The sequence below is a fragment of the Trichoderma breve genome, chromosome 4 (assembly GCF_028502605.1).
Source record: "Trichoderma breve strain T069 chromosome 4, whole genome shotgun sequence".
NCBI classification, from domain to species: Eukaryota; Fungi; Ascomycota; class Sordariomycetes; order Hypocreales; family Hypocreaceae; genus Trichoderma; species Trichoderma breve.
The window spans coordinates 3,944,962-3,958,441 of NC_079235.1; the positions used below are offsets into that span (position 1 = coordinate 3,944,962).

Below are 13,480 nucleotides of genomic sequence, written 5' to 3' on the forward strand. Positions count from 1 at the left end.
CTGAATACGCTTAGGTAGTTTGTGCACTCGACATCAATATCAAGACTACTGACCTAATTAGGTACTTTCGCTCAGAATTGCATCTTTGTTGGCAAGTCTGCGTGCAAAGGGTTTGCAAAGTCCCATTAGGGTAAGACGTTCGTCACGAAACCGCCTCTTGAAGACGTTGGATCGTATATCTCAACCTGACGCCCACGTGGCTATCCCAGTTTAAACATAAAAAAAACCTATACATATAGCCTTAATCTAGGTAACCTTCAGCAGCAACATAGTATAGTAGACTCGAAGAATAACGGCGGTTCAATGGTTCATTTTATTACTGCGTGTTTGACTAATCCGGCAATTATGCCGCAATTATTGGATAGCAGAACCGATCTGAGCCCCAGAAACTCCCAGAAACTCCGTTAAATCCACGCTCTTTCAATACGTTGCATCTTACGGAAATCTCGATACAATTCGCAAAACGTCCTTAGTTTACAATTTGTGGGGGGTTGATATCGCGAGACTCCTAATTGAAAGGGGCGCTGATGTCAATGCCAAAGCTTCCGACGGAATAACACTCGTATCCCTAGCCCACCCTTGGATATGTTGATATCTTACGGCTCCTATTACAAAGAGGAGTGTATTTGAATGCCAAGAACAATGAAGGAACAACGCCACTACATATAGTTGCGGCGTCTTAGCGACTTGCCAATTTCTAAGCGTTAATAAAGGAAAACACCGCTATCAATGTGAGAGATGACAATTGCCAGTCACTGTTATTTCATGCTAATGCAGCTGGGCGATGTTGAGGCCATCGCGGAGATGATGATGGCGGTGGATCTAGTTGACATGAACAGCCCAGATGTGACGGGCATGATGCTGATGCCCTTTGTTGAACAGCGTGGGGATGAGAATGTCAAATCTCATCTACTTTGAACAGCCAGGTTTACAGACACTAACGGGAACGTCATACATGATTAGAACGGTGCTGTATTATACAAACAAGAGTAAAAGGTTGCTTAAAATACAATTTGCCCTAGTGCTAATTATGTATAGAGCGTTCACAGAAGTGATCCACCACTCCATGCTCGGAATAATCTCACTGGCAGCCCGTCTTTTTGTAATCCAGGTACGTCACGTCACATACCTTATGCAATGCAGCATTGATCGCAGATGGCCAAATGCACGCACGTTTCAAATCTCACCACCGGCTGCCAAATGCCGAGCCCGAAGACCAGATCGGCACGCGTTGAAAGCAGGTCAAGGCCCAATCCAGCAATGATCTTTGTGTCCGTCCCGCTCTCCGACAATCTGTGACAGCATCCTTTAGCGTCTTTGTCCGTCAAATAGCCCGAAGGTGCCATGTGCCACGACTAAGCCTGAACGAGTATCCAGCTATAACGTGATGTCATCCATAGCTCAAAGCAGATTCGCTATCGTCAGATTGGCGACGTAGATTCCCATCTCTCAACCCGCCTATTGGACGGCGCCTTTCGCACCGCCAAATTCAAGCTCGGCGCCGCGAATCAAAGCATCGTGACAGCGCCCTGGCATCACGTCACTTGCTGTCATGCACGAGCTTCGCGAAGCATATTCACACGGTCCAAGCTGAATGAATCCTTGGCACGGGCACAGCCACCGATAGCATCGACTTCACGAAAGTCCACTCAAGAAGTTCGCCTTCGCCTTTTGCTTTCGCATTCTCCTCAAATAACTAACACCCGCTGAGATCTCGGGTTTTCAGTCAGCATATATACATCCATGGACGATCCGCCGCCATATCAAGACTCCAGCGAAACCTACGGCCTCGGCCCAGGTGCGCAAGACGATATTCTCTCACCGACAACTCTCTACGTCGCGGGGCGCTTCATCCACTCCGTTGATCCATGGGCGCCGCCACTGTACGAACTCTCACACTCGGTCAGCTTCCTCAAGGACACGGATCGCAATGTGCGCATCGAGAGGCTCGACTACTCGATGAAGCGGCGAGACGGTGTAGCTCAGCTGGCGGCGCGGAAGAGACACATCTATGACCTGAAGCATCCTCTGCGGGTTACTGGCCCGACATTTGCGTATCATGCCGAGCCTACTTCGCGGCAGAGCCTCTGCGCTTTTGGGTTGGAGAGCTTCCGGCCGAGGAAACTGTCGACAACGAAAGGCTATCGCATTCGGCGCGCAACCGCAACAAAGTCTCTCGATCATCAACTCGTGCGTCGAGATATTCTTTTTTCAGCTATCCCCACCAAAGACAAAGCCGTTCGATACGAGTGGAGCGATGCAGACGGTCAGCTGGTAGCACGAGAAGTGACCGAGGGCAATTTTATGACACTGGTTGTCAGCGCCATGATGGGTGCTTGTGAGAGAGACGCGCTGGTATCAGCGTGGATGTCGAGAGTTTGGTCAGAGCTTGCGAAGAAGACGGATCCGTTTGGTTAGGAGGATTGCATCAAAGGTATATTCAACCAGACTGATATTTGACGAGTAAATAGCATATTTGGGTAAGCTTTCTCCCAGCGAGTTCAAAGCGGTGGTATTGATTGACACGATTAGATGGGTCAACGCGATCATGATGTTATGAATTGGTGTATGATAGTCAATTTCAGTATATATCCCATAAGCTCACTTTTCCATCTTTCGCCCCTGCTGCAATCCAGTGCGCCGTCTTTGCAAGCTGAAGCCTGCGGTCCTTGACGCTCATTCCGGGTCCTTTTATCAGGCTCGCTGTTTCTTGCGCTCCTGGTGACGCACTGGTGGCCTCTTTCACGTTATTCTCGTTGGGTTGCTCGGAGGGTGTGGACTTGGCGTTTTCTGGGGGATTTGACAATGGACTGGGCTCATCTACAGTGGCAAAAGCGACAGCATACGCCCCGACTTTGTGCCAACTAAGCACGGCCAGTTCCTTGAGAGTCTTGGCCGAATATATTCGTATCTTGGAATCCCATCCGGCTGTAGCAAACAACTTTCCGTCGGATCTGACTTTGAGGTTCTGTTGACCAGAGTGCTTCGTGTTAAGTACTTTGAGCGGATGTTCCCATTCTTTGAGTTTCTTGCGCTTTGGTCTGGTTTCTGAAGCGGTAGCGTCCCTTAATGCTGCCGAAAGGAGGGACTTTCCTGTACTGCTTTGATGAGGCTCAACTACTTCCGTGACCCTTTGGCCAGGCTCAAAGTCAGCATCCACCTCTTGCTGAGAAATTGGAATTGGATGCTTCGCTATCAGCGCGTCTGCTGCTGATGTGAAGAAGTATTCTCGACTAGGGTGAACATCTATAGATAGAATCGGCTGCGTGTGTGCCTGTGACCGGTATGTCATTGTCCAAGACCCATCAGAGCCCAGACGGTGTACAGAGACAAACCCGTTTTCAAAAGCCACCACTAGTGTTAGGCACCCTTGGTGATAAAAAAGAGATAGACTCATGGCCATGCCATTTTTCTGGCTGGTTTTGATGGTGTGAATCCTAGTTTGGCTCGGGAGGGTGTAGATGTCAATCTTCAAATTCTGTTAGTTAGACGCAGAGCCCTGCCAAGTACAGCGGCTACTTACGGCTTCCGACGCCAGTGTGTTTGGTACGGCGATGATGACTTCTGCTGTGGGTGAGGCCGCTTCGAGAGAGCCCTGCTCAGCGTCACTGAGACAGGCAGCAAATGAGCAAAAGTTCATTGTGTTCACCTCCAACAAATGAACCACCCAAGGCTGAGGGCGCGGCGTGGGGGTGTCTTCCAGGGGCAGAGAAACGCTGAGCCGACCCTCGTCCTCCTCTGTAATCTTCCACACAATGAGCTTGTGGTCTCTGCCATGACTTTTGGGACTCTGGTCAGTAACAAAATTGATTCCACGCCATGAAGAGCAGGACATACGTGATGATCTTGTCGCGACCCCACCCCTTTATGCCGAGAATTGCATTCTCATGGGCCCTCCAAACGGCCCTTGGCCGCATGATGGTGAGATCCCAGAGCACCACCCAGCCTTCCGCATCGCCAGTCGCAAGGCGCTCGTTCTGTCTCACGAATGTGGCGGCATGGATCTGGGCCTTATGCCCTCGTAATATCGCTTTTGGCGACGGCGTTGATTCAGCCATGTTTTTTCCCCGCCTTTTCAACCAACTGATCAATGCCTATCAGCTGAAACATTGCTACCCTAGCAAAACGGGGCACTTCATGAGTAGGAAGAGAGCATCTGTCTAAGGATCGAGTCTGTTGCGTTGGGTTGTGCCAGAGGGCAAGTATCGCAAGTCCAAGAGGCGTCGAGTGATACAGAGCAAGTTTATCAGTCACGTGCATGACCGTTGTATACCTCGTACAAGTTCTCTCAACAACTTTCCACATCTACAATCCGTACAAGCTCCTCCACTCAAATATTTATTCATTCCAGGCACGCAAATGAACCTGAAGAATACAATCAAATAATTTTGGTGCGTGGGGGAAATGGGCAGAGGTTGTATTTGAACGTCATCCAGGGCGGGTGACCGGCGACCTACAGCGACTCTCATGCTGCGTTACTCTCAAGGTCTCGGATTTCTGCAACCTCAATGAGCCCTCTCTCATCTCTCTGGTTACAGCAAGCGATGATCCTTATCCCTGGAGGTGCCACGATCACAAGGCATCTCATGAAATTACTTCACTTCTGTTCACCTCCTTCTGAGACATGCATGTGAACCTTGTGAAGCTGAGCACTGGCCTTGGCTCCGGATTGGTCTCTGCCACGATCCAGCTTTGTCAGACTCTACCGATAGCCTTTCTTTTTCCTCGAGGCCTCCGCACGAACAGAAGGAGGGGAACCCCAGTATCTCTCATAGGGTAATTTTATCTGCCCTGACCACCTCTATGTTTAATTGGCGTGCCTCTTCCTGATCCAAAGCGCTATGTAGGTTGGCAGCTCACTTGTCTTTGCAGCAAGCCACCGCCACGAGTGTTCAGCAAGTCAGTCTACTGGGCAATTCAAGACTGATGCCTGGACGCCTTGGGCAGGCTCGGCAAACGCCGTATCTTTTGCACCATCCAACAGGCTCACCGTCCCAAGGTACCTATATGGAATCTTACTGGTAGCAACGCAAAAGATACCGGGCCGCACCAAGAGATGTATTGGATGATGATGGATATCAGTGTGGCCTTGAGCGCCTCAGAGTAGATTTCAGAGGCGGTACTTGAGAGTAGCATCTCTAGTACTCCCTACAGCGAGAGCTGAGGCAGTAGTCCTTCGGACAGCCCGATTCAAGTGAAAGGGCTTTCGTCAGCTGGGTTTATGTGGTATGCTTCAAAACTCTCCGTTTATTGCCCTGAAAAGGTGTTTCCCATTGATCGATGCTCAAAGTTGACACGGCGGTCTGCATTTGCATCTGTAGGTTGGGAGAAACCTCACATATGCGGATGGCCTTCAATACGGACAGAGGCACTACTTGGACACTTCAGTCTGTACAACTTTGATGATTTCGCCCATATCAGCAACTGTTACCATTGAACATACATGTTTTACTGCAATATACGTGCATTAGGTGGTGCCAGCCAGAAGAGGGACGAGGCTATCCACTTGTCGAGCGTGTCGTGTTTTGCCGGTCTCCCTCACACCCCCGGACGTCCTCTTGTGTCCTTTGTGAGTCCAAGGCAGATGTTACTGCTGCAACGATGCCGGTGGGCACATGCCCATACCATACAAACTTGCCACTTCCCTCGGCCTTTGGCAAGCCACGGCTCCGTGCCCCCTGCCGCCACGTTATGCTTAATATCGGCCGTTCTATAAACGGCATTTTTGACGGATTGCTGCCATCAGAGTGGCTATATTCCAGATTCAGGCGCTCGATGGCAGTGTGATTCAAAAAGCTTATCCCAGGTGCCATAGTTGGTGTTACAGAGATGCAGTGATGTAAATACCTTGGGCACTGGCTCAAACCCTTGGCCCATGGTTCCATCTGCACATTCTCCTCAATTTTGTAGCCTTGGCTGGGCAATACAGACACCCAACATCTCGTATCACCGTCACAAACGCTGATGCAATCTGACCTGGGTTCAACAGGGGCATCTTATACCCTCCAAGTTCTTTTTGCACTGCATCCATTAACACTTCACCGGTTGTTAATGAAGCCACCTAATCCAATCGACTTTTATAGGAGTGTTAGCTAAACTCGCAGTGTTCTCCATCAAGGTATGATATAGACCAGATTCTTCACCGCAAGACGCAAATCAACACTAGGCTTGGATGAACTTGATCATCTCGGAGCTCTCCACTCCTGATATCCTCTGCTGCATTCTAGATCTATTCATCACACCAATACCGTGTATGAGGCAGGATTTCTAACCTGAGATTACAAATCGAAACGTTAGGCGTATACTAATCCTGCTTTCTTGGGAACCACAGCATACCTTCTTTGTCTCTTGATCTCGGCCTACTCTAACTGGACACAGTTGGCAGGTATGCTCAATAATCCTTTGGAGTGCAGTCCGAAGATTACTTGCCACGGGTTCTCCGAGAATTAATCTGCGACAGTGATCTGGTAGAGGGAAGTTTTCAACACATTCCAGCCTTTAGAGCATCACCGATAATTTCGATTCGATTCCTCTCGACAAAATCAACTATGCACGTCGATTATTCCAGCAGGTATCCGTGCCATATACCGATCGCAACCGGAAAGGCTACGATGAAAAGCGTCTATTCAGCGGATTTGCCCATATCCAAGCCTACGCCCAAGTCAAAGCGAGTGCGCACCGGCTGTCTAACATGCCGAGATCGACATCTCAAATGCGACGAGTCAGTGCCAGCCTGCCGAAACTGCGAGAAAGGCGGCCGAAAATGCATACGCGGCATTCGACTCAATTTCTCAAACATTACGATCCACGATTCAGCTTACTTTGTTCCATTTGGTCCCTGTAATTGTATGGTCGGGTGGTCCCAAACTGTCTTGGTTCTAGGCTAATATGCATACATTTAGTCTCATTTCAAGATGATTCTCGGCATATCGCCTCAGAATATGAAGGAGGAACAAGCAGATATGCAGATACGACGCATACCCAACATGTTGACTACAAAATGGCGGTCCAAACGCAGCTCCCAAGTCCAGATCCAGGGCCATCCGACCATGTACTTCAAGGGCATGTGTGGCACGTTTATATATCACCAGAAGGCTCAAACACAACGAGAAGCATATATAGCGACAGTTTGATACTGCAAGCAACTGAATGGCGTAAAGATGGGGAAGTCGAATCAGGGCCAATGAGTTTGTCTGAAGTCGAAGATCGATCGAATGTTAGCGAACCCATTGAGGATGACAGCGTTACTTGCCCAACGACTACAGTCACCACCTCGGAGCGCGAATTCCTCGACATGCCCGAACATGTCCGATATATGCAAATCTATGTAGAAGAGGTTGCAGTATGGATGGACTCGTTCAACAAAGAAAAATACTTTGGCGAATTCCTTCCATACCGAGCCCTCGACTCTCCGCTGTTACTCTATTCTCTTTTAGCCTGTGGGATTCGACGCTTATCCCAACGCCACCCCGACATGAGCGATACAGCTGCAGCATATTACAGTACGGCAAATATGCAGCTGTTTCGCTATCACGAGAATCCAGAACGTGACATTGAAGAGTGCTCAACCGTAGCAGTCATTCTCAAACTTTACAACATCATATTCAGAGAAGGCCCGCAGAGTGGCGGCCATAGTCCTGCCGTGCTCAACTCCATCATCAGCGAAAGCCAATGGAGTCCAGAGAGCGACGGCATTGGGTCAGCCTGTTTCTGGCTAAACGCCTACCTGGATATTGTGGGAAGCTTGGAAGCAGGATACTGCTTGTACGTTGACTCTTGGAGTGTCGATATGTGCATGCCCAGCGATGGCAGCGAATTCATGACCCATGGGGACGAAGAACTGTGGGTACAGCGGATGCTCTTTATACTCGGCAAGGTGATAAGCTATAGGCTATGCGTGCTATCGTTTACGGATGTAGATTTACGGGAGAACAGGACGCTGGAGAATCTTCTTCCGGAATGGAAACATTTGAAGCAGCTTTGCGACCAATGGAACGACGCTTGTCCGAGGAACATGCGTCCGTTGGGATACATGTATCCCGATCAGACGGAGAACAATTCTACTTTCCCGAAAACATGGTATGTCTAACGTTCTCTCCTATGAGGGTGACAACATAGGAACTGACCTCTTTTACTAGGCTTCCTAAACGAGAGGCAGTTTTCTGTCGTCTTTTATATCATACTGCACAGTCTATACTCACGCAGACACATCCCATGGAGCAAACCATGCTTTCGGAGGAAATGATTGCGCTTCAGTTGCACCATGCTCGCGAGGTGTGTGGGATTGTGGCCCATACGGAGGATAGCTGTCTGGGACCAATCTCCGTACAGGCGCTTTTGGTTGCCTTGGGTGCCCTGGTGGGAGACAAAGAACGCATGGAGGTCCTGAACATTCTACAAAGAATGAAGGCTCAAATGGAGTATCCACAGTGAGCTGCTGACGGCCGCTCGGGGCTGGATATAGATTAGCTACGCTATGGCAATAGCAAATAAGCTCAGATAAACTTCAAATCTAGAGAGTTGCAAGCTTAAGGTCATGTATACGACCGCTCTATCATCTACAACGTTATATTTATGGCCATATTTCCTCCAAGTAAATCCCATGTAATCTTTTCACAATGCAGAGTATTGCCTCGCCTGTCATGACGATGAGCCGCCCTGTGAGAAATTCATGCTATACCCTCCAGTCTTTTCATCCTTGACCATCTGGAAATTATTAGTGCTCAACCCAAAAGGCTTAAGGATACCATCGCCAAGACTCTTCAACTTCCCCCACATCTCCGACATCTCAGCCTCCTGAGCGGCCTTCGTTCGCGGCGGCAAGGCCTTGAGCTGTGTACGAACGGTGCGCTGATCAGCCGGTGTCAAGCCAGGCATTTGCGAGAGCGCGCGGTAGTCCTCTTCCGCGCCAGCGAGGTTCGACCAGCCGCCAGCCTCTGAACGGGCGCGCGCACGCCGAAGTAGTGCTTTGGTGCGGATTCGGAGGATGTCTGCTTTGCGATTCTCTTGGGCTACTTGCTCTGGTGTTGGTTCAGGGGCGGGAGCGGGTGCGGAACGAGCTGCGCCAGAGCTGACAATCTCTTCTTCCACATCGTCGTCTTCTTTTTCAGCGGCTTTGGTATCTTGATTTTCTGGTTTGTCCTCTTCGGGGTCGGTTTTGGGGTCATTTGGACTTGACTCGCTTTCCAGCTTTGCTAAGCCGTCGATGGCGTCTGATGCGGCCTTTATGGCTTCCTTCCATTGCTCAACTTTCAAATGGCATGCGGCAATGTTGCTCTGGATGACGGCACGCTCATAGTGGAGGTAGTTGGGACATGAGGCAATGGCATCGTCGTATCTGGAGAGGGCATTGTGGTAGTCTTTGGAGGCGAAGAGAGAGTTGGCGTCGGCCTTGATGGCGTGAGATTCTTTGAGGAGAGCCTAGTGTGAGAAGGTGAGTGAGTATCCTGAATAATGAGAAGATATGAGATATATTGATAAATGAGAGATGGCTCGTGTTGCTAAGGGCATTCCGGGTAATGAGATGAGATGAGCTGTAAGATTGAGATAAGACAAGGTGGCTGATTGCATATATGTATGAGTACAGAGTGAGAATCTTCAGGGTAATCCATGAACTATTATATGGTACAGAGATATAAAAGATGAACGAAGCTTGGTATAAAGAGGAGTGAGGTGAGATATTCCAGAGCCTAACCCATGACATAAACGACACTAATTTGGACTTACTGCTTCCTCCTCGGGGGAGAATTTCACCACTTCCGGCTCATCGTCTGGTTTCTCCTTTTGAGATACGTCTTTTGTACTTGTTGGGACTTCTTCTTTGTCACTCATGTTTAGGTGGTGTATGTCTTTAATGTGCTGAATCGCAGCGAGTCATAGATGAAATTGTGAATATTGAACATGGCTAGAAGGCTACGTAGAGGCGTGGCTGGTGGGGAAGTGGCATGAATGCGATTATGTCAGCGAACTGCGGGACAATTTCAGGTACCAAGTAACAAGGACAGCAGATCTGTACCTGAGTACAGGTAGATGCAGCGCCATTGTAAACCAAAGGCCGCGTTCTCAATTGACCAACTTATTTTGTATAAAATATAATTTCACAAATAACTAAATCTCATGCCAATAGTGAACCAAATGTCAATTCTCCAGCGATACTCCGGTCGGCCCTCCAGTTGGAGTCATTCGGCGAGTCCCGATAAATCAAGTCGCCCCGCCCCCACTTGGGCCGCTGTAGATCAGAGGACTTTGATCGATACATAAAACCGCCGCCAGCTGCCAACGCGCGGGAGAAGAAAAAAAAAGTTGGCGAGGATAAGGAGCATCCCTCGATCCCTCAACTCTCGCTCAACAGAACCTTTTACACCTAACATCGTCTCTCATCTGCCTCATCTTCAACCTCATCTTCTACCCTCTACAACAACAGCCACAAGAAGCCATCTTCTGCCTCTCTCTCATCAAAAATGGCTCCCCGAACCGAGTATGTTCCTCATCGCTCACTCTCATCCATCGATTGAGTGCTAAACCACGACCCCAGCTTCCCTCCCGTGAGAGCCTGTCTCTTCGACATGGACGGCCTCCTTCTCGACACCGAGGACATCTACACTCTCTGCATCAATCTCATCCTGGACAAGTACTCTCGCCCCTCCCTGCCCTGGTCCATCAAGGCCCAGCTCCAGGGCCGTCCTGGCCCACAAGCCAACAAGATCTTCTTGGAATGGGCCCAGCTCCCCATCACGGCAGAGGAATTCGCAGCTGAGAACGCTGTCCTGCACCAGAAGCTCTTCCCTGGCACCAAGCCTCTGCCAGGCGTCCCTGAGCTGCTCACCAGCCTGGTCCGAACTCAGCAGCCTGGTGTTGAGACACCCGCGGTGCACATTGCCTTGGCCACGAGCTCGCACATGGGCAACTTTAAGCTCAAGACGAATCACCTCGCTGATCTCTTCTCTGTCTTCCCCGACAATCGACGTGTTGTGGGTGATGACACTCGTCTCACTCCTGGTCGTGGAAAGCCTCTCCCGGACATCTTCCTCCTCGCCCTCAAGACCATCAACGATTCGCTGCCTGAGGGAGAGGCCCCCATCAAGCCGGAGGAATGCCTCGTCTTTGAAGATTCCGTCCCCGGCGTCGAAGCTGGCCGCCGTGCTGGCATGCGTGTCATCTGGTGCCCTCACCCTATGCTCAAGAAGGAGTACGCTGGCCGTGAGGAGGAAGTCTTGGCTGGCCGAACTGGTGAGGCAGGACAAGTCGACCTGCACCAGGTCGGGGAGCTGGGCGATGGCTGGTCCGAGTACCTTGTTAGCCTGGAGAACTTCCCCTATGAGAAGTACGGCATGGTGATTCCTCCCGTTAAGGCTTGAAGAGGGAATACGAATCGATGATCCATTCGGCAATTGATATGATGCGACATCTTTTGCGATTTTTTTTTTTATTTCACGAATTTTACAAAACGGGGAACGAGCCGTCTTGGTTCTAGAGATGAAGATAAAATGCATTTCGAATTATGGCGACTGCCAAGTTACATACATCAGAGAGACTACGGAAAACTACGAGGGCGAAAATGAAACCAAAGATGCCGATAGAATAAAATAGACTTGAAGAAACTGTTTTTCCAGTATTCAGATTACGAATAAAGAAAGTTTCTCATTAAATGCCGAGCACTTTAGCATAGAACTCAAAACACCATAGGGTAGCATAATAAGAGGATATCCAACTCTTTTAACCACTTGGGTGTTTTTCTCTAACAAATACCTATTAATCAAGCGCTACCATAAGCAGGGGCAAATTTTCACAAGAATCGTGGCCAGTGATCTGAATGAGGCATTGGCCAAGAATGTCGCTTCTTGCGTGTCTAGTAAAGTCATCCGCGTGACGTAATTTACTGATCTACACATGCGCAGTATTTCGGCTTCACATTTACACCTCAATCTTCTCCCAAAAGCCCCTTGTCACTACATTTATATATCTCACTGACATGAATATCGCATCTAACTAATACTCACCCTCAAAAAGTCAATCACGGGCTAATTATATCAATACAATGTCTACACCCTTTTCTCTCACCCAAACCATTCTCATCTCCGACCCTCTCGGCTACAAATCGGCCACTCAATCCCCATTCCTCGCCAACGCTTCCCAAGGCCGCGTCTCCAAAACTCTTCTAGGTCAATGGCTTGCCAATGACCGGTTGTATATTCACGCCTACATCCGTGGCGTGGGCCGTCTACTGAGCTTTCTGCAGCTCCCCGAGGTGGTGACGCCTCCTCGTGATGACACAAATGAGCGAGAGCACCTACCAAACGCAAAGCTGCTTCACTGGATGATTGATGCGCTTGTGAACATCCGTCGAGAGGAGGATTTCTTCGTCCAAACTGCGGCCAAATACGGCATCGACGTGAATCTACCTGCTGATGCCGACGGCCGTGTTGCTGACGACACCAAACTCGAAGGTTTACGCCGCTTCGAAGCTCTCTTCGACGGCATCTCCCCCAGCAGCGACAACGACGTCATCCTCCCCTGGCTCGAAGCCGCCATCGTCTTCTGGGCAACGGAGAAATGCTACCTCGACGCCTGGTCCGGCGCTGCATCCCGGCTCTCCACTCCCTCGGATGGCAAAGACGAAGACGATGCCGACGGCGGGGCCCTCAGACGGGAGTTCATCCCGAACTGGAGCTCCAAGGAGTTTGCGCAGTTTGTCGACCAGCTGGGCGAGATTATCGATGCCGCGGTTCAGCAAGAGATGGAGCTGCGGCGGGACGCGGACGAGCTTGTTAGGGTGCAGTTGTTGGATAGGGCGTTGGCGAAGTGGCACGAGGTGGTGGCGGCGGAGAATGCATTTTGGCCTGCGATGGAGGCGTGATTTTGAGCATGACTGACCTGTCTCTACTTGGTCATAAGGTATTGCTATATGGTAACAAAGATGCTACGCTGGATGGAGAACGAATAGCTAGCCAAGAGTTCTTGGCCGTGACTTGACCACTGCTGTTGAGAGCCAAGACAACAAGTGCTCCAGAGCTAAGCCTCTGCACGGAGCAGACGGTTCTCGTCAGCCGTCAATATTCATCACATTTTGTGAGAGAACATGAATATCAGTGATATTTAGAAATTCAGATCTGTGAATATTGACTATGAATATGAGAGTACTCGTAAACGATAGCGACCGGCGACTAAACAGCCCCTCAAACGCAGAGCCTCACCCATCGAAATAGGACAAAAGACGCGAAATGCAATGCGACCCCGTCTTAGCAGGTTCCATAGTATGGGGGACCCTAGGACCCTGCACAGAGTAATCCTTAACCGCCCGGCCCCTCACGGAATCAAGCCCTGGAGACATGAGAAAATCAGCCTTGGGCGTCTAAGAGGCAAAAAAAGATGCGCGTCGGCTGATGTTGGTGTGGCTTGCTCTTCTAGTGTTTCAGCACATGATTGCCCCTGAGAAACAAAGAAGCACGAAATAGAAGTGGCTGAGCGGATGGCTGGGAAA

General features: G+C 49.8%; 6 protein-coding genes across 6 annotated transcripts; 4 read left to right on the forward strand and 2 right to left on the reverse strand.

Moving 5' to 3' along the window:
* Positions 1-1,743: 1,743 nt before the first annotated feature.
* T069G_07458 (uncharacterized protein) lies at positions 1,744-2,418 on the forward strand (the record flags this gene model as incomplete). Its single annotated transcript, XM_056174668.1, has 1 exon — positions 1,744-2,418. The coding sequence occupies one exon, from the start codon at positions 1,744-1,746 to the stop codon at positions 2,416-2,418; it is 675 nt and encodes a 224-aa protein (XP_056028247.1).
* Positions 2,419-2,581: 163 nt separating this feature from the next.
* On the reverse strand, positions 2,582-4,058 carry T069G_07459 (uncharacterized protein; the record flags this gene model as incomplete). The annotated part of the gene is made up of 3 exons (XM_056174669.1): positions 2,582-3,478; positions 3,524-3,779; positions 3,838-4,058. The coding sequence occupies 3 exons, from the start codon at positions 4,056-4,058 to the stop codon at positions 2,582-2,584; spliced, it is 1,374 nt and encodes a 457-aa protein (XP_056028248.1).
* A 2,553-nt stretch (positions 4,059-6,611) lies between these two features.
* Positions 6,612-8,433, forward strand: T069G_07460 (uncharacterized protein; the record flags this gene model as incomplete). The annotated part of the gene is made up of 5 exons (XM_056174670.1): positions 6,612-6,671; positions 6,727-6,846; positions 6,903-7,051; positions 7,123-8,079; positions 8,139-8,433. The coding sequence occupies 5 exons, from the start codon at positions 6,612-6,614 to the stop codon at positions 8,431-8,433; spliced, it is 1,581 nt and encodes a 526-aa protein (XP_056028249.1).
* Positions 8,434-8,640: 207 nt separating this feature from the next.
* Positions 8,641-9,831, reverse strand: T069G_07461 (uncharacterized protein; the record flags this gene model as incomplete). The annotated part of the gene is made up of 2 exons (XM_056174671.1): positions 8,641-9,420; positions 9,727-9,831. 2 exons carry the CDS (start codon positions 9,829-9,831, stop codon positions 8,641-8,643), a joined length of 885 nt encoding a protein of 294 aa, XP_056028250.1.
* A 629-nt stretch (positions 9,832-10,460) lies between these two features.
* On the forward strand, positions 10,461-11,357 carry T069G_07462 (haloacid dehalogenase-like hydrolase domain-containing protein; the record flags this gene model as incomplete). Its single annotated transcript, XM_056174672.1, has 2 exons — positions 10,461-10,477; positions 10,535-11,357. The coding sequence occupies 2 exons, from the start codon at positions 10,461-10,463 to the stop codon at positions 11,355-11,357; spliced, it is 840 nt and encodes a 279-aa protein (XP_056028251.1).
* A 680-nt stretch (positions 11,358-12,037) lies between these two features.
* T069G_07463 (uncharacterized protein) lies at positions 12,038-12,856 on the forward strand (the record flags this gene model as incomplete). The annotated part of the gene is made up of 1 exon (XM_056174673.1): positions 12,038-12,856. The coding sequence occupies one exon, from the start codon at positions 12,038-12,040 to the stop codon at positions 12,854-12,856; it is 819 nt and encodes a 272-aa protein (XP_056028252.1).
* Positions 12,857-13,480: the final 624 nt, after the last annotated feature.